The sequence below is a fragment of the Procambarus clarkii genome, chromosome 14, assembly GCF_040958095.1.
Source record: "Procambarus clarkii isolate CNS0578487 chromosome 14, FALCON_Pclarkii_2.0, whole genome shotgun sequence".
NCBI classification, from domain to species: Eukaryota; Metazoa; Arthropoda; class Malacostraca; order Decapoda; family Cambaridae; genus Procambarus; species Procambarus clarkii.
The window spans coordinates 45,302,894-45,325,834 of record NC_091163.1 but is presented as its reverse complement, the minus strand read 5'-3'; the positions used below and the strand labels follow the sequence as shown (position 1 = coordinate 45,325,834).

Genomic DNA, 22,941 nt, shown 5'->3' with positions numbered 1-22,941 from the left:
TTGAGGAAGCTAACAGCAGTAGGGTGTTCAGGCTCGCAGAGGTCAATATTAAAGTCCCCTGCGATAATTAGATGGTTTTTGTTCAGTCTGTTATCGAGTATTAGATTTCTAAGGTTTGAGTTGAATTCGGACACATCAGTGTTAGGAATTCTATAGACTGCACCCACAGACAGGACAGACTCGGCACCCTTGACTCTGAAACTGGCGAAGATATACTCCCCACAGCAGTCTCTAGTTCTAATTACTTTTAAGCATGTTAGTTCTTGGTGGTAGTAAAGAGCAGTACCACCACCTCTCTGAATTTGACGACAGTTGTGAATTGCCGAGTAGTTAGACATGTTAAAGAGTTGAGTAGTATCCTCTTTCAACCACGTTTCAGTAAGTATAATAAAAGAGAATTTGTTGTCAATAGTTTCAATCAAGGCACTAACATCATCGAAGTATTTACCTAGGGATCTAACGTTCAAGTTGATTACAGAGATATTGTGATTATGTGTTAATACATTGTTTACATCATGTGCTGTAAAATATCTGCAATTTAGATCATTAAAGTGATGATTGTCATAGATAGTGGATAAGAGGTTTAGTTCTGGGTCTATACTTGTCTGCATAAAAAGGCTGGTTGAAGGAAAACAAGGCAAGAATGGCAATTACAAAATAGAATTTTGATATAAAAGGGGAAAAATATATAAACAAGACTATACAAAACAAACACAAAATGAACAAAAAAAGAAAAAAATGAGGTAGCTTACAAGGGGCTTACAAGTACTCTCAGGTACACTGTAAGTAATAATTTGCATTTTGAGACACAGGCAAAACCAGGGGTACAATGGAGTAATGGAGTATGGCGAGGCTAGGCAACCTAGGTAATAAATGAAATCAAAGAAAAAAGTTGAATAATAAACATAGACAAATTTAAGCTAAAGATTATTAACAATAAGTAGTTTAGTTATGAACGTATAATTAATAAGACCTAAAGAAATATTAAAGCACTCAGTTAACTAAGTCCAATAAATGACTAGTAAAAATTAAATTAAAAATTAATTTAAAAAGTGAAACAAAGAGACTTAGGATACGTAGCCCACACTAGGTGACAAGGGGGTTAATTATGTTGACTCATTGAGAGTGATAATAAGGTGAGACAAACCACATTGGGTGAAGAAAGTGTTGAGGTTATCCTCATCAGCAATTGTAAACATTTTACCTACTGAAGTCTTTCTCACTTTAATCAAGCCATCTCTAACGAAGCACTGATGAATCACATCTGGGTTTTGATGACGGATTTGACGCAGGCGGTAGAGGAGTTGCTGTCTTTTTGTAGTCAAGCACTCGTTGATGTAGATTCCCTGTCGTTGAGTGATGTAACACTCAATCACCAATGTTGTGCTTTCACAACCCACTCTACCTTCTTCAATATAAATAAATAAATATAAATAAATACATACCGGTAAATAATAAATCAATAAAACCCAACATTAGACATAAGTGTGGGCAAAGATCAGTAACCAAAGAAAATGGAAGAAGGAAGGTGGCGGGGAAGCGAGCGAGTGACGTCATCACAACAAAGGTTCCACTATTGGACGTGTACACGACCCGTGAGATAACACTGACGCTCCTCGCCTATCTTAAAGACGGTCTCCTGTGTCCAAAATACCCGCCAAATTGTCCCTCCCACAATACTCACAAGACAGTTGTGGCAGTGTAAGTGTGTGGTGAGGGCACACCACTGAAGACATTGAGGATATACCACGAGGAAGAGACAAAACTGTTGAAGAAAGGAGTCACTGGCTCCACCTGACCACCTTGGGCCACATTCACCAAGGTACTTAGCAATGTTTTTCTTCTTAGCTACCAATGTTTTTCTTCTTAGCTACCAATGTTTTTCTTCTTAGCTACCAATGTTTTTCCTATTAGCGCCTTCGTGGCGGCTACGTCGGTATTCAGGTAGCAATACTAAGAAGAAAAACCTTCGGGGTCCGTCTAATTACCACAAGCTACACAAGCTTCAGAAAGCTTCCTAAAAATACAGTACATTAGTAATGAATAAATATGACATGTTAGGTTAGGCTGACCTAACCTAACCTATCCTAACCTAACCTAACCTAACCTAACCTAACCTAACTTAACCAAACCAAACCTAACCTAACCTAACCTAACCGACGCTTGGATCGTCGACTTGATTTGGCGTCACCAGCTTTTTATTTTCGCCTAATTTCTTTATAAAAAGATACTTTTTCAGATTAAAATTATGTTTTTTCGTGTTGTACATTCAGCACCAACATTATAATGAGTAAATATATCATATTTATTCATTACTAACGTATTGCCAGGAAGCTTTCTGAAGCTTGTGGTAATTAGATGGACCGAAACCTTCGTAACTTTGGTCCGTCATCTAAGTGTACTGTCGACCACTCGTAACTGGATATAACTCAATTTTTCTCTACTACATAACACTGGGATCGATTTTAATATAAACAAAAGATTATTAGTTGGTGAATCTCGTGAAGAGGAGTCCTTCGTGTTAGTTATATATGCATTCTCTGCTTGAAACTTGAAGTAAATATGTCTTTTATGATAGGAGAATTAGTTTTATAATAGCAAGATATTATACCAGTAGTTATTAAGTAAATAAACATTGGTGAACATGAAATATGAGAGAAGGTTATGAGCCCTGCCTGATGGGAGCATTTACTATCACCAAATGTCCCTGTTCACCTAATAATCAGTAAGGGTGTACCTTAGCTATACATACACATTTAATTTATTTTGTTTGGTTTTATTTTGAAATTAAATCTGAGTGAGACACAAAAGAAAAATATCCTGCACAAAGATGTTAGGTTAGGGTAAAAACTTCAAAAACTTTTCTCATTGAATAATTAAACCTATAATTATGACTATATGGACTATTAAAAAAAGAGAGAGGGAAGTAGGGTTCCTCTTCCTGTTACACAATTTGGGTGTGTGGAACCAGTAATTATTAAAAGAAGGCACCATGTCGGGAAGGCTATGTAGCATTAAGGCAGTGAGGTGAGGCAGCTACTTATTTGAGGAATGTTTATTTTATTTATCTTATAAACTCAGGCAGCCTATTTTATTTGAGGAATGCTCAGCTGATTCCTCTACATTTAGCATGGGACAAATTTGTGTCCAAGACCTCTTCCTGTTACACAATTTGGCTGTGTAACAATCAGTAAGTAATTATCAAAAGAAGGCACCAAGCTGGGAAGGCTATGTAGCACCATTGTGTGTAGCAATAAACCTAATTTTTTTAACAAATAATGCACCTGTGAGAAACAAATTCTGTCAGCTGTAAAAATATTGATGCAGTTATTTAAATAAAAAATATAATGAAAGAAATATTACTGGTTTATTTTTATTCTATCTTTTTGTACTATACAGTACAGTATATCCAAAGAAGTGAAATATTGAGACATAATGTATTATTTAATGAATAATTCAAAAGAAATATGACTTCTGTATTACATATCAACATGAGAACTTAATGATCCATGGTTAACATGATTTAATAAGGATAATATTGGTAATAACTCAAACTATAATTTAAAATCTTTATTACTGATATTTTTGTATTAAGAAGCTTAGGTATACATAGCAATGTGCTGCTACCCTATTCTATATGGAAGATTACACAGTGTAGATAAAAAACTAGCTATAAGTTCATCTAATACTCCCATCTCACAGGATGGTTAGTCATACATGGAATCAGGGGAGAAAATACCTGCCTCAATACAAAAAACAAATCAGCTCTGACTAAACAATAACTTCACGATTTTCACAAGAGGTAAGCACTGAATCATGGAAACATTATATTATAACTACAGTTCTCTTACTAGTTTCTACAAGACTCCTCTCAAACAATGTATTTTTTTTAACATGCTTAGGCATACACAGCAATGTGCTGCTTCCCTATTCTGTATGAAGGACCATATAGTTCATTCTCTGAAACTCTCCCTGGACATGTAATAGGACCCATTATCACCACACCAGAAATAAATATCTCCTTCATATCCCCAGAGTCAAACTTAATCTGTGTAAACACACTATGCAAATAAAGGGACCTAGTCTATGGAACTCACTCCCTAATGAATTGAAAAGCTGTCAGACTTTTACCTCATTCAAAAACAAAACCAAAAAGTACCTAATTTCATCTTCATAGTTTCCTACACTGTGCTTTAAATTTGGTCTGTATCTAGTGTTACCCAATCTCCCAATCTTTATGTACTTAATCCAAACAATATTACCTTTGTGATCATTGCTGTCTTCTTTTCAGTGCTAGCAATATGGTGTATTGTGCCTTGTAATTTTTGTTAAACTATCATTCAAGCTGTCAATGCAATCAATCTGAGATACCTATGTGCTTTAATATACCTTCTAATTTCTCTCATCTTTTTTTCTTTGTTTTCTTACCATGTACATTACCTGTTATCATTTTTATAAATTTTGCTAGTATTTACTACTTAAAATTTTCTGTTAGATTAAGGACCTGCCCGAAACGCTGCGTGTACTAGTGGCCTTACAAGAATGTAATCACTATGCTATGTATCCTCACAATCCCAATGTACCTTCTTGTATATATATATTAATAAATAATAATAAATAAATAGTCTAGATAAAAAACCAGCTACAAGCTCATCCAACATCCTCACCTCACTGGACGGCCAGTCATACATGGAATCAGGAGAGAACAAAATACTTAAGGCTGATCTATTAGCTCCCACTGACAAAATCTGGGTACAGCACAAGAATATCTTCAATATTCCTGAGTGTATGAAGTAATTACAGAGCTCAAAGTGCCTCATATCATCTGGTATGAAGTCACTGATACTGTAACAGGGCAATCACAGATATAGTGTTGGAGAGTATGTCCTCTCAAGTAAGACTGAAAACAGATTTTTTTTTTTACCCAGATGGTTAAAACCCATGGAACCGCCTACCCGCTGAAGCCGTACCTGCCAAAATCCAGCTAGAAAATATCATTAGGACAATTAGCGGGACTTAACAAGCCCCCGGCTTTTTGTCCTCGTCGAGGCCACTAGATAGTGGCCCTTGGGTAAATTTAGGTAAATATATACGTAAATACTGTAGATACCATCGCTCTTCAAGTCTTGGGAGCGAGAAGGGGAGCTATACACTTATCTCGTAGAAATATGTAGGTAAACAAAAAATATAACATATTTGTATACTACAATGTCGGTGCTGGCTGTACAAGTTGAAAAAAACATTGTTTTACTTCGAAATATACTAATTTTATAAGAAAATTTGACGTAAATATGTCGCAAGTGGTCACGGATAAGCTCTGATATGGCAGCGTCGTGATTGACTACAGCTGTAAGATGAAAAATGTTACCTTCTCTCTGATTGGTCAAACTAAAAGCGTAGTGACATCTAGCGAGACCTAAGTGAACTGCTTAGAAATCTTCATAAGTTTACTTCTCTGAATCGCCCTTTGGCGCGTTCTTAGCCGGCACTTGGGAACCTTCGTAGCAAACCTACTGACGAAGAAATACATGGAGCTTCGTGAATCTAGGTCCTTGTTCCTCGCACTCTCATCATCCACCATAAGTACTTGAGTGCTGTATGCTCCACCATTGTCTTACATAGGCCTATGCAAGTGTTGGCGTATGGACATAGGCCTATGGAATTGCTGGGGCTTGGACATTGACTTATCGAATTGTTAGTGTTTGGACTATATTGATCTATTCATCGACCTGGAAAGTGAGGGTACTGCCTCTGCTGGTTAACCGAGAAAGATACAGACAAATGTCCAAATACTGATGACCTTCCAGATATTGGTGACCATCCAAATACTGGCGACCGTCCGGATGCTGGCGGCTGGGTAGCGGTAACTGTCTGGATATTGGTGGCCATTCAGGTACTGGAAACCATCTGGATATTGGTGACCGTTCAGGTACTGGAAACAATCTGGATATTGGTGGCCATTCAGGTACTGGAAACAATCTGGATATTGGTGGCCATTCAGGTACTGGTAACCGTCCTGATAGTGGCAACCATCCAGTTACTGGAAACTGTCTGGTTAATGGCAGGTATCCAGTTACTGGCAACTGTCTGGTTACTGGTGACTGTCCAGATAATGGTAACCTTTCAGATGCTAGCACCTGTCCAGATATAGCAACTGTCCGGATACTGGGACCTGTTCAGATATGGTAATTGTCTGGTGACAATTGACTGGTGACTGTCCAAATTGTGGCAATCTTTCAAATACTGGCAACTGTTCAGTTACTGGCAGCTGTTCAGTTACTGGCAGCTGTTCAGTTACTGGCAGCTGTTCAGTTACTGGCAACTGTTCAGTTACTGGCAGCTGTTCAGTTACTGGCAGCTGTTCAGTTACTGGCAACTGTTCAGTTACTGGCAGCTGTTCAGTTTCTGGTAACTGTCCAGATACTGACGACCCCTCTAGATACTGTGACCCTCTAGATACTGTGACCCTCTAGATACTGTGACCCTCTAGATACTGTGACCCTCTAGATACTGTGACCCTCTAGATACTGTGACCCTCTAGATACTGTGCCCCTCTAGATACTGATGACCCTCTAGATACTGGTGACCCTCTAGATACTGTGACCCTCTAGATACTGTGACCCTCTAGATACTGTGACCCTCTAGATACTGTGACCCTCTAGATACTGTGACCCTCTAGATACTGTGCCCCTCTAGATACTGATGACCCTCTAGATACTGGTGACCCTCTAGATACTGTGACCCTCTAGATACTGTGACCCTCTAGATACTGTGACCCTCTAGATACTGTGACCCTCTAGATACTGTGACCCTCTAGATACTGTGATCCTCTAGATACTGTGACCCTCTAGATACTGTGACCCTCTAGATACTGTGACCCTCTAGATACTGTGACCCTCTAGATACTGTGACCCTCTAGATACTGGTGACCCTGTAGATACTGTGATCCTCTAGATACTGTGACCCTCTAGATACTGGTGACCCTCTAGATACTGTGACCCTCTAGATACTGGTGACCCTCTAGATACTGTGACCCTCTAGATACTGTGACCCTCTTGATACTGTGACCCTCTAGATACTGTGACCCTCTAGATACTGTGACCCTCTAGATAATGGTGACCCTCTAGATACTGTGATCCTCTAGATACTGTGACCCTCTAGATACTGGTGATCCTCTAGATACTGTGACCCTCTAGATAATGGTGACCCTCTAGATACTGTGACCCTCTAGATACTGTGACCCTCTAGATACTGGTGACCCTCTAGATACTGTGACCCTCTAGATACTGTGACCCTCTAGATACTGGTCACCCTCTAGATACTGTGACCCTCTAGATACTGTGATCCTCTAGATACTGTGACCCTCTAGATACTGGTCACCCTCTAGATAATGGTGACCCTCTAGATAATGGTGACCCTCTAGATAATGGTGACCCTCTAGATAATAATAATAATATAATAATAATTTATTTAGGAAAGTACATACATAGTTGCAGAGTTACAGTACAAACATTGTGTTTGATATAAAGATAGAGGTAGTACATACAATACCTAAAGCCACTAGTACGTATAGTGTTTCAGGCAAGGTGAGGTGGGGAAAACCACTTAGACTAAAACTTAATAGTAATTGAGCTTAAAGTATAAATTGCATTGAAAGAAAAAAAAATAAAAAAGATAAAAAAAAGAGGGGAACATGGTAGAAAATAGCCAATATACAAGTTGATCAACAAACAGCATTTTTTTTTTTTAAATAGTAAGACATGAGTTGACATTTAGAAGTAAGGTAGGTTACATGGAGTTAATTAGGTAGTACTTAGTTTTCATCTTAAACTGGTTGAGAGAGGTACAATCTTCGACATGATTGGGAAGGTCATTCCACATTCTGGGTCCCTTGATTTATAGAGCATTCCTAGTTTGATTAAGTCTTACTCTTGGAATATCAAACAGGTATTTGTTTCTGGTGTGGTGCCCATGAGTTCTCTTACAACCTTCTAGGAAGCGTTGAAGGTCAGGATTGACATTACAATTCAGTTTTAAATATATAGAGTACACAAGAGAGAGTGTGCAGTGACCTGATATCTAATATAATGGTGACCATCCAGATATTGGTGACCATCCAGATATTGGTGACCATCCAGATATTGGTGACCATCCAGATATTGGTGACCATCCAGATATTGGTGACAATCCAGATATTGGTGACCATCCAGATACTAGTAACCAGACATTGGTGACTGGTCACTGGCAATTGTAGAGTTACTGGTGACTATCCATATACTGGCAACCATCCAGATACTGTCAACCATCCAAAGATATTTTGTGTAATGCATCCTGGTGTTCAGGGACTTTCTTGTTTGACACTCAGACAATTGGGTATGGCTCACAGCAGGTTTCTGGAGTTTGTGTCTCATCCCATTTTGGGTGGATGGCCTGGCTCAGGTGCCTGGCCCGGTGCTGGGGTCTTAGCATGGTGCCTGGCCCGGTGTTGGGGTCCCATCGTGGTGCCTGGCCCAGTGCTGGGGTCCTATCATGGTTCCTGGCCTGGTGCTGGGGGCACCATTGTGGTTTCTGTGTTTTTCTCGTGAGTTTTGTCTTCAGTTTTTTGGAAGATTTTAATTTTGATTCAAAATGAAGATTCTTCATTTTGGAAGAAAATGCAGAATAGAACCAGTGAAGAGCAGGGGTGCCATAGGCACAATCAGAGAACACTGTATAAACATCAGAGGTCTACGGTTGTTCAACATCCTCCCAGCGAGCATAAGAAATATTGCTGTAACAACTGTGGACTTCTTCAAGAGAAAACTAGATCATTTTCTCCAAGGAGTGCCGTACCAACCGGGCTGTGGTGGATATGTGGGCCTGCTGCAAGCAACAGCCTAGTGGACCAAACTCTCACAAGTCAAGCCTGGTCTCGGGCTGGGCTTGGGGAGTAGAAGAACTCCCAGAACCCCATCAACCAGATATCAACCAACCAGGTATCAACCAGTTCTGGTGTTTCTTCATACCTCTATTCCTTAAAAAGAAAGGGTGGGGAAGAGGGTTGTATTCTTTCCTCTTCCAGATACCTATGCGGGAATGCAGGCAAAAGACACTGGCACTGTGGCAGAAAATTCGGGTTAATTTTGTCTCCACCCAACACTACATTGCCTAACTGCTGTCTAGCAAGAGATAAGTGCATGGAGACTTAATATGCCATAACTCACAGGAAACTTCAACAGTAATCAACCATAAATAACAAATTTTCATTGTGCATGTTTATGTATGACCCTGCTGTCAGGCGTACACTATATGCTTAACCCACCTCCACTACCAATCTCCACGTATCTACCTCTGTAAACATTACCAAGTATCTACCACCGTAAACATGTCCAAACCTGGCAACAAGCAAGGTTTGAATGGGCGAGGTGCCTCTCGCCCATTCAACTTGTTACCAAGAGACCCAAATGAAACAACGGCAACACTGGGATCATCGCCAGTGTTGGTAAACACAGCATCTGGTGTTACGAACTCTCTCTCCCAGCCGCTGCCAACGATTCAACTCAAAACTCAAGCTATGGAATTCACTCAATCTATGCCTCCCTGTATAAATTTCAAACCATTGCGGGACAACCCATGGCTGAAGAAACTACACAATCTAGTGCTCCAGCAATTGGAAGCAATTGAGGCCCTCCAAGCCACGGTCTCCCATCAACAACAAACAATGTCCGCCTCCTTTAATCTTCGACGACCAACAATCAAGCAATTCACAGCTTACAAGTTGTAACAAGGGACACAATGGAGCAAATAAACAAGATGACCAGAGAAATGCAACCAGGACAAAGCAACATCCTTCAAAAGCTGGAAAAACAAATAAATCTCCAGATGCACCAGACGGCCTCTGAAGACGCCTTAGAACAACAACAACTTCACGACTCTCTGATCATTAGCTCTGCGGATCTACCAGAGGAACTACAAGGTGAGAATTCACCAACAAAACCCAGGTGTTATTAAGCAGTGCTACACTAGGAATGGAACGATCATTGTAAAGAAGGAAAGAGCAGGAAGAAGATATGAAATAAAGTGTGACCAACAACTACTGACCTTTAATGACTGTGGCATATCTGAAAACCAGAATCTTTCCAATGCCAATACTGAAAATATCTCATGAGTGTCTGAGCCTAACCTGGCCTAACCTTGTCCAAGGTGCTGTCTTTCACTCTATTGGTTAAATAATGCTCTCTCATCCATAAAAGTTCCTAACGTCTCAGTAAAGTCTCCATGTACTTATGTAAGCATCTACCTCAGTATCTTAGTAAAATCTTACTCAAATGTATTATCTTACTCTGTTATCTTTAAATTTAATGGTATTTTGATTTATATTAGTCATTTATTGGATTTAATTAATTGAGTTCATATTTTTCTTAAGTATATATTAATTATAGGATCATAACTAAGCTAATTATAGTTAATTATCATTAAAATTATATTACTTTATGATTATTTAAGTCAGTATTAATTAATTAAGATTAACCTTGTAATTTTTTTGTCTTCATTAATTCCATATTGTTATTGAACATTATTCTTGTCAATCTTTATTGATTTTTGTTTTTACTTGTGTATCCTTCTTGTCTAACTACAGTGATCTTTATTTGACTTTTTTGTGTGTGTTTTTGTTATAGTTATTTGATATTTACAGCAGATATAGTATTTTACTGTTGTGTAATTGCTTGCCTTATTGTATCTTGACTCCATTGCATCTACATGCAAGCTGATATTGATCCTGAACTAAATCTGCTCTCACACATCTACAATAACCACCATATTGATCATCACTACTGCACCTATTACACACCAAACTTTGCACAAAAAAAAAAACAAAAAACAAACTCCAAAATAACACTTGCCTATCAGTTTTCAACCAAAATGTCAGATCACTTGGTAAACAATTTGATGATATAAATGCACTACTCACAGCATTAGGTACTAAACTATCATTTATTATTTTAACAGAGACCTGGCTAAGTAAAGACTATACTCAACTCTACTTTTTCACTTATTGTGTTGCATATAATATTACTTGATGTTGAATTATAATGCAACTTGCATACATTAAGTATACACCTGATTAATAGTGTCACAATAATGCACACACAAATGTTTTCAATTACGCCATGTATGTATTCACATTTTTCATTAATATATTTACACACATCCACTCACTATTTACAGGTTTTTGCAACATCATTGCACATTTAGAAGTCTTGGAGATAGTGGTAGTCGTTGAAGCAGTTGACAGCGCACAACGGGACTGCACACACTTCACACCATATTTGCACTTGTTTACGTTTCTGTGGTCTCTCTTTTTTTTTTTTTTTTTTTTATGTTCTACAAACTATGCAATCACGTTGGTCTATATGCACGCTTTTCTGCTGGTGGCAAATGTTTTATTGTGTGTGCTTGAAAGGCCTCCGTGTAAGTGAGCCTGGGTGTAGCAGCATGTTGCAACACTGGGTTCATGATGGGGTCTTTGTATGCCAGGAATTTCTTTGCCAAACTTTGTTAGTAACTTTGTCACAAGTGTAAAACCAAACGAACGGAAACTTGGTTTACGTCCAGTTTTCACCAGATACATATTGTAGCTGTTCAGCATGCTTACGTCAACCAGATGGAAAAACACTTTTTTCATCCACTTCAATGTTTTCCTAACACACTCGACAGCGCCCACCATCATGTCACGTTTATCAACCAAACACATGTTGATATTATAGTCAAGAAGACAATCTGGCTTATATACTGGTTGTTTTGTTACTCGGTTCACCTTGCCACTGTTCATCATTGTACCATCATGAACGGTTGTCAGCAAGTTCACTTCTCTCATCTTTCCACCTAACTGAGAGTATTTGATCACTTTTTCTTAGCTGGCAGTCACCAACTTCAAGATTATTGTCAAACACTGGCATTTCTCGTCTTCTTGGCTTTACTGTGCCATACACTCCAGTTCTATTTTCAATCAAGAACCTTCCTAGTAAGGGACTTGTATAGTAGTTATCTGTGTATAAAATGTGGCCCTTGTTCATCCATGGTGCCATCAGTGACTTTACCACACTACCTGAGAAACCATGTTGGTCATTACCGGGAATGTCTACATTGCTAATAGAATACAGAATCATGTGTAACACGTATCCTGTTTCACAGTCACAAAGAACAACGAATTTCAATCCAAATCTGTTGTGTTTGGAGGGAATATACTGCTTGAACCCAACACGTTCTTTGAAAAGCACAAGGGATTCGTCAGTCACCAGCTTCTGTGCTGGTACGTTGAAATATCTGTACTTTCCAATCACTTCATTCATAATATGCCTGACTCTCCAAAGTCTATCAATCTCTGTCCGGTCTTCATTACTTGCAAAATGAAGACACCTGAGGAGTATCTGAAACCTGTCTTGGGACATATATTTCCCGAACTAAGGTGTTGGAACAGTCTGGTCTTTGCTCAAATAATCTGAGATAATATGTTTTACACAATGTTTCATCAACATACATAGTGCCAAAAATACATACATTTCACCTACAGTGGTGTTTTTCCAATGCTGTAATCGTGAAAATTCTGTTATATTTTTCCAATGAGATGAGCTGCATAAAGGTTCGTTTGGTGTACAATATATTCCATGAGCGTCTCATCATTAAATGCTGTAAAATAGTCTATTTCACACACGTCCTCACCAGTATCAGGGAAAAGGTTTGTAATACCATCACTCCACACAAGTACACCTTGTGTTCTGCGAGACGAAACACCGGCACGACGGCGAAGAATCGTTGCACACCATGTACCAGGAGCTGAAGCCTGTCTATGCAAAGTACGGGTGCTATGTGAACATGAGGTAATATCACGTGAACATGAGGGTCTTGGTTCCTCATGTGGTGCCCTGCGGCACCACATGAGGAACGTATGGGGGGGCCCCCACTACCCCCCACTGGCTATTCAAATCTTGCGCGGTACTTCATTACGTCATGTGACGTGATGCGCACTTTTGCGTAAGTTACTCAAAAGTCATATGACGTGTTTTGCAGCTTAAGGGTTAAGTGAATGAGTATTACCTGATGCTTGGACAAAGAGTGTTATTGTTCATATCCCCAAACCACACTCAGATAATTATGGGCCCATATCTCTAACATCATGTGTTTGTAAAGTGCTTGAACACATTGTCCTTAACCGACTCACGTATCGTATACAGGGGCACCTGTCTCCCCAACTGTTTGGATTTATGCCTGGGCTCAGTACACAACACTGTTTTCCTGACTACTTCGCTCATATTGAAGCTTCCCCTCAAGCCGTCTTCATCAACCTAGCAGCAGCTTTTGATACAGCAAACAGGGAAATCATGCTAGAACAGCTTGCTGAGCTGGGAATACAAGGAAAATTACTGAAATGGATAATGGGCTGCTGAAATGGTCTAATCGAACAGCATGTTTTGTTTAACCACTGTACTGTTCTGCATTAAAATATGACAACCCCTTAGTGCACAGAAAATAAATTCTTTCCAAACAATTATTTTCTCTTCTTATATTGTTAAAAGAAGTTTCTGATCAATGAGAATAACTGGAAAAGTAGGACGCTGGATACTCAATTTCCTGTCGAACAGAACGCAAAGAGTAACAGTCAGTCAGATAAAATCGAGTCCAAGCGATGTTAAAAGCTCTGTACCTCAAGGTACAGTCCTTGCACCGCTACTGTTCCTTATTCTCATATCTGATATAGACAAAAATACACGTCACAGCTTCGTGTCGTCCTTTGCAGATGACACAAAAATCAGCATGAAAATTACCTCTGCTGAAGACATTGAAAAACTACAAGCAGATGTCAACAAAGTTTTCGATTGAGCAGCAGAAAATAACATGATGTTTAACAGTGATAAATTTCAGGTACTCGGGTACGGTAAAAATGAGGATCTGAAACATAATACATGCCTAATTAAACTGCTTGTCTTATATACTCGCATTTGGGTGAGGTGATATGTTGCAACAGTTTTGTATGAGGGTGAACAAACTTTTGACCAACACAAGACAGAACACGGAACATTGGGTACTAATTGGATAAATGAGAGGGAAGAATGGAAGTAACTGCAAAGGGCCTATTGGCCCATACTTACTCTTGATGCTTCTGGTACTCCGTACCAATATAGAACCTGCTCTTAGCATAATACATAAACAAAATTATTACATTTTTCTAAACATTTATTATGTTTTGATGGGAAAATTTAGTTATAGAAACCTTAAATGTTTTATTTCCCCTAATAGGTAATACGGCTTCCAGTCTCTGCTCGGCTACCAAGGACGATAGCAAACACAACTTCTGCCCATTAATGATGGTAAGGACAATTTTATTCTTACTGTACAAGAGGTGAGTGTGTGTGTCATGTTGATGTCATTAACCAGTTATGGTGAGCATATTAATCATGATGTTTACAGTAACTAGTGATAATGACTGTATTTATTATGTTTTCAATAACTAATGATGGTGAGTGTATTTATTATAATGTTATTAACTAATGATGGTGAGTATTAATCTTGATGTCATTAACCAGTAATGGTGAATGTATTAATCATGGTGTTGTCATTAACCAGTGATGGTGAGTGTATTAATCATATTGTCATTAACCAGTGATGGTGAGTGTATTAATCATGGTGTCATTAACCAGTGATGGTGAGTGTATTAATCATGGTGTTATTAACCAGTGCTAGCAAGTGTATTAATCATGGTGTCATTACCCTGTGATGGTGAGTGTATTATTGTTATCACCCAGTGATGGTGAGTGTATTATTGTTATCACCCTGTGATGGTGAGCGTATTATTGTTATCACCCAGTGATGGTGAGTATTATTGTTATCACCCTGTGATGGTGAGTGTATTATTGTTATCACCCAGTGATGGTGAGTGTATTAATCATGGTGATATTAACTAGTTATGTTGAGTGTATTAACCCTCTGAACTGCACATAGTGCCTTAATGCACTCAATCGGGGGTGTGCATAACCCCTTAATGCACTCGTAGATATATTGTAGGATTCAAAACTTGGGTACAAGATGGAGGCCTGAGGCTTCCAATGAGCATCCACCAGTTTGAAAAATATTCCCAGCATGCCTCACAGCCGTGGGCAGACTCATTTTCTGGGGAGAGCCCCTACGGCTCCCCGGAGCTATCCATGGCTGATATGGATACCCTAACTATTTTGCATCAGTCGATGTGGGTGGAGTTCTAGGCCTACTGGACACCACGAGCCAGAACCTGGCCCCTCAGAGAGGCACGGGGAGCAATGGCCCATAGAAATGCACATGTGATTTGGAGCATTCTATATCTGCCATCGACCGGGACAGGCACCCAGAAAGGTAAGCGCCACAAAACAAACCCCTATTCTGGTTAACAACAAAAATTGACAAACGAGTGGACAGAACTCCCCCCGGAAAACAAACTAACAAGCATGACGTCACACGAGCCGTGCCGCATGTCTGCGCAGCTCCCCCCTCCCCGGGAAGGGGAAAAGGGAGCCCCAGACCCCCGCGCCGGCGATCCCCGCCCCAGTTCCTCGGCTGATGGGATAATGCACGGTTGTGTGGCTCCAGCTCCAGTCTTGTCTCAGTGCTGTGACTTGTTTTCAGTGCTGCTCTTACGGTGGTCGTGTGAGCTGGGAGTAGTATTCTCAGGTACTCGGGCTGCATGTGCTTAGGGTCACCCTCCCTGAGTGCCCTGTAAGTACCGCCCTTGGGGCTTGGGGTTGCCTTCCACAAGTCACCTTGGGTCTACCACTGTTGGCTTTTCGCTGCTTGGCGTTTGGCCGCCCCGAGTGTTTGGGGTTTTACTCCCTTGTTTACCTTGGGGTAAGTGGTAGTTATAGCAAAGGTGGGGCGCAGGGTACTGCGTAGCTAGTTTTCACCTATGACAGCGGCTGTCTCTGTTCCCTCTGGGTACGTTGTCCACTTGTGTGGTTTTTCTTTTATATTTGTTTTTGCCTGGTAGGGGGTCTGCCTTGTGTTCCCCCCCCCCTATATTAGGTTCGTTTGTGTGGTGGCATCCCCTGCTTCGCCCTCACGGGTGGACACATCCCGTGGGTTCAGCTTTAGCAGTTTGCTTGGTAGTTTGGGGCGCTGGTTAGCAGTGCCCTGCCTGGGATAACCCTTAGCAGACCCAGTCTAGGGGCCCTGGAAAACCCCGCTGGTGCTCTCGGGTCCGATAGTGGAGACCCTTGTGTCCCCTCTCGCTTTGTGCGAGTTGAGGGTTGCTCTGTCTCTTTGTCTCAGGGTGACTCTCCTTGTTTTTGCCTCCGTCATGCTGCATTGTTGGGTCGGTGACACATTCGACCCTGAGTCCTGCGAGCTTTTTTGCTTGTTCGTGACTCCATTCACCCAGTCTGCTGATGAATTCCCATGGGTGCAGGCAGCTTGCGCGTTGCTGGGTAGGATGTTGCAACGCGCTCAGGTTTGTCGCTTCCCCGGACGCCCCGATGCTGCCCCGCTTGTGTAGGGACCCAGACTTGGGGGTTTTGGTCGCTTCGGCCTTGGTTCTTCCACGGCCCCCTTGTTTTTCCCCCTCCTGCTTCCGGCCCCTATGCATCTGCAGGCTTCGGGGTCGGGGCGGGGGTTAAAGGTTCTGAGACTTGGGCAGTTTTGGGGGTTGCCCCATCCGGGGTAGCTGCTGAGGCATTCGAGTCTGTTCCTCCGGCGATGCTCCGGGGTCTGACCAGTGGGCCCCTTCTCTTCCAGCTCTCTCGGCTGCCCTGGCTTTTTCTTGTGGGGCCGGGGCTTTGGAGGTCGACTTGGCCCCGGGGCCTGGTGTAGAGGCTCCTGGGGTTGGGGAGGAGTGGCCTTGGGGTCCTTGGGCTCCATTGCGCCCCGCCTGGATTTCCGTCCTTCTGAGCGGGGCTTACCGTTGCGAGGAGTGGGGTTTTCTTTCCCCCCTCTGCTTACGATTTGGGCTTGGGTCCTGCTCCTCCCCGGGTTCGGTTCCGTGTCCCTGTGGTTTATTCGGTTCCGTCTTCCGGAGGTTTTCGGCTAAACGCATCTCTTCGTCTGCGGTGCGGTTGGCCTTTGTGGCTTGCCTCCTGAGTGTCCCGGAGTTTGCCTCCATACTGGTTCGTTCTGTTCTGGATAGGTTGGGCTCCTTGTAGCCGTTTGGGCTCCTTGTAGCCGTTTGGGCTCCTTGTAGCCGTTTGGGCTCCTTGTAGCCGTTTTGGGCTCGTTGTAGCCGTTTTGGGCTCGTTGTAGCCGTTTTGGGCTCGTTGTAGCCGTTTTGGGCTCGTTGTAGCCGTTTTGGGCTCCTTGTAGCCGTTTTGGGCTCCTTGTAGCCGTTTTGGGCTCCTTGTAGCCGTTTTGGGCTCCTTGTAGCCGTTTTGGGCTCCTTGTAGCCGTTTTGGGCTCCTTGTAGCCGTTTTGGGCTCCTTGTAGCCGTTTTGGGCTCCTTGTAGCCGTTTTGGGCTCCTTATTGCAGTTTGGGCTGCTTGTCGCCGGTTGGGCTACTTCTCGACTGGTTGGCTACTTCTCGCCTTGTTAGGCTACTTTTTTTTTTTCGTGTCCTGCGCATGTGCAATGGGAGTTAGTTTTGGTTCCGGGCGGTGTGCACACGTGTTCTGCTGCCATTTTCTCTCGGGGGCTTCGCCTCTCTCTCTTTTCTTAATCCAATCCTTTCCCCGTTGCTTTGGGGGTGTTCTGGGGTGTCTCTGTGGGGAAGTCACATGATTTTTCCCTGCGGTCTAGGGTGGGGAGCCTCTTTCGCCACTCCTCTCCTCTCCAGCATGGGCGCCCTGGCCGCCTCCGGCGGCTACGGACTCGAAAGCTTGCGTCATGGGCCTTCAGCGCCTATGTTCTGCAGGTGAGGGTGTGCGGTTTGGCGTCTCCTTCGTCCTGACGCTGTTTTTGTTTATGGAAGTAGGAATGGGTGTACACATGTCCTTGAGAATGTGGACCGTACCACCCGAGGTGCCTACTGCAGGGCTATTAGCCCATACTGGGCAGCTCTTGTTCTCTCCACCTGATTCCTTCCTCGGTTCACGGGTGTCTGCGGCTAGCCTCTTGTCCCTTCCGAGGTGGCGCCTGCCTGTACTCCTCCTGCCCCTCTCCTCTGATTGTCTAACCTTGCTTGAGTTCGGGGCCCCGCCTCCACCTTGTTCCGCAGTGCAACGGTGGGGGTGCCTGTTTGGTGGTACGTTTTCCTGTGTCGAGGGTGTTTTGTGCTCGCCTCCTTGTGCTTGCAGGATTGGGTTCTGGCTCTTTGGTTCCACCTCTCCCCTGTCGTTTGCCTGTCGAGTTGATTCTGTGCTTCATGGGCGCTCTCGTCTCTGCTCTTGGGGCTGTGTATGGGGTCAGGCCAAGTTGGACTGCCTAATGTGTTCCTTTGATTGCCTGTTACACTGCACACATTTCTTCTACCGTCCCTGTGGCTCAGTTGGGTGCTCGGTTTCCGCCTGTGTCCCCTTGTGTGCCACTTATGTATGATTTATCTATCATCTGTCGCTTCCTCGGGGAGTGTGGTGACGTTTTGCTACGGTTTTGGTACTGCAGCTGCGTGTCAGGGTTGGTTGTGGCATTATGTTCGGCCCTTCCGTGCTCCTTCTGGGCCCCTCCTTCCTTGCCGGTCTTGCTGTGCCGGGCCTGGTTTTTCCATGTTCCTTGGATTCTCTGTCTTGTCCTCGCCTCGTTGTGCTGGCTGGGGATGAGCTTGGGGTCTTCATCTCGCCCCTCGCCTATCCTCCGGTTTCGGTTCAAGTTCCAGAGCCTAGTGGGCTCCCTTCCTTAGTGTTTTTCTTGACGCTGGGGCTTTGAGGGGACAGCTCGGCCCCGGGGCCTGCAGGGTGGGTTCCCGGGGCTGGGGTTGGGCTCACGTGAGGGGCCTTAGGCCCCGTTGGTCCCCGCCGGGGTATTTCTACCCCTCTGGGCGGGGGCTTGCGGTTTTGTGGTGTGGGGTTTTTCCGTTCCCCCTCTCTGCACGTGCTTTGTGGTTGTCGGCCCCTCCCTGGGCTCGGTTTCCTTGTCCATTGTGCCCGTTGTTTCCGTCCTGTCGGTGGGTGCTTTTCTACAATCATCGCCCCTCGCCCCTTTTTTCTGGGATGGGCCTTTTCCGTCATGTCCCCCTCTTCTCGGGGTTTCTGCATGACTTTTGGTTCGGGTGCGACGGGGTTTTTGTGCCTTCGTCCTTTGTGTTTGCTTCTATTTGTTCTCGAAGGTTCGGGACGGTTTTGCTACTTCCCTCTGGTCCTTTCTAGAGCTTGTGGGTCCTATTCCTGGCAGCTTCTGGGTGTTTGGCCTTCTTGTTCTTTTGTGCATATCTCTTCTCTTTGCGCTGTCTCGGCGCTACTTGTTTTCCTGGGGGCAATTTTGCTCCTCTTAATGAGTCTTTTCGCTCCTGCCCTTCTGCGGGATGTTGGTGCGGGGCGGCTCCTTATGCGGGTTCCTTCCCTGTCGGCTGCACTTGTGGCAGTGGACTTGCACGCTTGTGGCATTTTGGTTTTGGTCCTGCGTTTTCTTTTCCCTCCTGGGGCTGTCATAGGATTGGCTTGCGGAGGATGTAGAGGCGCTTGGGGCCATTCCTGGGTTTGGCACCTTGGTTTCTGCTGCTAGCTTTCGGTATCGATGTGCCTTCTGCGCCGTTTCACAGGCTGTCTCGTGCGTTGTTTCACCTCCGGCCTGCTCATGCACTGCCTGTGCCGTTCTGGTCTTTGGACCGGGTGCTCTCCTGTTTTTCTTCTCCTTGGTTGTTGTGGCTTCTTCGGTTCAGGTTTGCTTTGCCTCGGCTCTCTTTTTATGTTGGCATTGGCCTCTGGGGGTCGTGTGGCAGAGCTTCATGCTCTTCTCAGGCGCAGTGGTTTTTGGCTCCTGTGGTCGTGGTCATAGGTTTCTTCGTCTGCAGCCATTCTCCCTTATTCTGGCGAATGATGTGCCTGCTGCTTTCCGGAGGGGTCCTTGGGTTGTCTCGACTTAGTGTTGAGGTGTGGTTCACCGACCACCTCCCGGGTATGTCCCCTTGTTTTCTTAGGTAGTCTTTGGTGAAGTAGCTCCGGGGAGCCGTAGGGGCTCCCCCCAGAAAACCAGCGTTGAATGTAATAAAACGCCATTTTCTGGGTGAGTCCCGGAGGCTCCCCGACACCCTCCCGCCCTCCGGTCGGCATTTTTTTCACGGTTTTGATATCCAGCCTCAGAACTGGGGCAGGGATCGCCGGCGCAGGGGTCTGGGGCTCCCCCTTCCCCCTCCCGGGGAGGGGGGAGTTGCGCAGACATGCGGCGCGGCTCGTGTGATGTCATGTTTGTTAGTTCGTTTTCCTGGGGGAGTTCTGTCCACTCGTTTGTCGATTTTTGTTGTTAACCAGAATAGGGGATTGTATTGTGGCGCTTGCCTTTCTGGGTGCCTGTCCCGGTCGATGGCAGATATAGAATGCTCCAAATCACATGTTCAATTCTATGGGCCATTGCTCCCCGTGCCTCTCTGAGGGAGCCAGGTTCTGGCTCGTGGTCCCCGGTAGGCCTAGAACTCCACCAACATCGACTGATGCAAAATAGTTAGGGTATCCATATCAGCCATGGATAGCTCCGGGGAGCCTCCGGGACTCACCCAGAAAATGGCGTTTCATTACATTCAAGGCTGGTTTTTTTATCCAATCGACCTCGGGATAGTATCAAAATAAGCGCCTTTAGAATGCGCACAATTTGATACCAAAATGAAAGATGTAACATGGAACTTGATGTCCGAACACTTATATGATTATAAATAGGCTTTTGGTCAAAATTTTAAAATATTTTTTAAAATTCTATTTATTATGCTATTATGTTGGGACTAGTTTTAAAATGCGCGCCTTTACGTCGCAAACAATTTGATACCAAAATGAAAGGCATAACACGAAATTTGATGTTATCAAATTGAACGAGTATACACATTAGGTTGCAGTGTACAAATTGGTGCTCGTTCACGGGTAACTTTAGGTTTTTCTGCGGGGAGGCACTCCAGGCTTTTGTACATTATATTCATACACATCTGAAGGGAATTTAATTGCGAACACAATGATACCAAAATGAGCGACGTAGCCCGAGAATTAAGGTGAGAAAAATGGAACGAGTATGCACATGTTACTGATTTTGTGCACTCACGGGTAACTTTTGCCGATTTTAGGCTTTGCTGTTGGGAGTCATGCCAGGCTTTTGGACATTATATTTATACACACCTGTAGGGAATTTAATTGCGAACACAATGATACCAAAAGGAGCAACGTAGGACGAGAATTAATTAAGGTGAGAAAGCTGAAACGAGTATACACATTTAGGTGTCACCGCACGCTCGCTCGGTACATGACCCCTAAGTTTACCGCGCGCCTGCCCGGTGACCGATAGTGTTAACCCAGATCTAGGATGTTTGTCAGAATATTAACCCAGCTCTGGGCCGTTTGTCAGCATATTAACCCAGCTTTGGGATGTTTGTTTGAATGTTAACCCAACTCAGGTATATGTTAGTTTGTTAAACATATTAATCCAGCTTTGGGATATGTTAATTTATCAGAAATGGTAGCCTGCTTCTGGGATATTTTAATCTTTTCATAAATATTAGCCCTCCTCTGGGATATGTTAGTACAGTGGTACCTCAGCTTACGAATTTAATCCATTCCCAGAGACGGCTCGTAAGCCGAATATTAGTAAACTGAAACAAATTTTCCCCGTAAGAAATAATGGAAATTGAATTAATCCGTTCCAGACTCCCCCAAAAATTTACTTCAAAGTAAATTTTATACCTAATTCACCCAAATCTTCAGTACTAATGTACAAGTTATTACCTATACTGATAACTCTTGTTGACTTCTCTGGGGTACACACTCTCTGGCACGTTTTGCTTGCATTCTACTAGGACCTGCTTTTGGCTCACAGCTTGCTTGTCTTACTAAGAATCTGTCTAAATACACTTGTATTTCTCTACATTTTAACACTTGTCTGTAGTAAGACATCACATTGTCATGTAAGCACTGGGCTGTTCGGCCTCCAAATATGGCACCGTGCGTAGGAAATAAATGCTCGTGAATTTTGTATTTATTTTTAATCTGTTAAAAACCCTTCCCTGATTACAGAAATGTAAAAATAAACTCAAAATTGTATTTACTTTGGCCTCAATGGGATCCTCAAAATGGCCTGTAACATCATCAATTGGGGGTCACTCGCCAGGTTCAAGATGCGCCAGTTGCCACAAATATATTTTTGTTCATTTTTTGCACACAGTTCCAAATACATTTGTTTTGTTTTTTCTTGCCAATCCTATGTATAATTAACACGTACACAATTTTATGGTAGTAGAACATCCGTACTATCCCAAGACACTGTTACATGCATCACACATGTGTTCACATATATTGCTCATATATTCAATGTTTCATGTTCATTTATTTATATTTACACACTGTCACACACTATATTCACTCACCATCAACACACTCAGAACTCCGAGAGTGTGAGCTGCCACACCCAGCCAGTCCTCCCTCACTCCTCCAACATCACACTCACCATCATTCCTCCTCCCACCATACTGTTATTGTTTTTATTACACTATTTACACATGTTATGTATACCTATCTACATGTTTTGTTCACCATAACTATACAACTAAGCTGGTATTGTGTCGAAACAGCACAGTGGTCGCCATACACTACATGACAATTGACAATTGTCACACAGCAGACGACGACGCTATGAGTACAATGCCAACTCCCTCACCAAAATGGCTCCTCCCAACATACTCCTGTTGCTGTTATTACACTATATGCACACATTGTATATACCCATGTACATATGTGTTCACCATAGCGCACTACTAAGCTAGTATGGTGAGCAAAACAAGAGTGGCTGCCACACAGTGAGGCTACCTCTATTCCCTTCCTCCCTCACCAAAATTCCTCCTCCCACACTACTAAGCACAACGCTAATTATCACCACAATCTTGCT

The 22,941-nt window shown here is 43.1% G+C and overlaps 1 protein-coding gene across 1 annotated transcript in view; it reads left to right on the top strand.

Annotated features, from left to right (window-relative positions):
• The first annotated feature begins 1,498 nt into the window (after positions 1 to 1,498).
• Positions 1,499 to 22,941, top strand: part of LOC123747525 (uncharacterized) — a 116,476-nt gene continuing 95,033 nt past the window's right edge. Inside the window, exons 1-2 of the mRNA XM_069324581.1 lie at positions 1,499 to 1,822; positions 14,278 to 14,348. Coding sequence (XP_069180682.1) covers positions 14,343 to 14,348 — 6 coding nt within the window. The 5' untranslated portion in view covers positions 1,499 to 1,822; positions 14,278 to 14,342. The remainder of the gene's footprint in view (positions 1,823 to 14,277; positions 14,349 to 22,941) is intronic.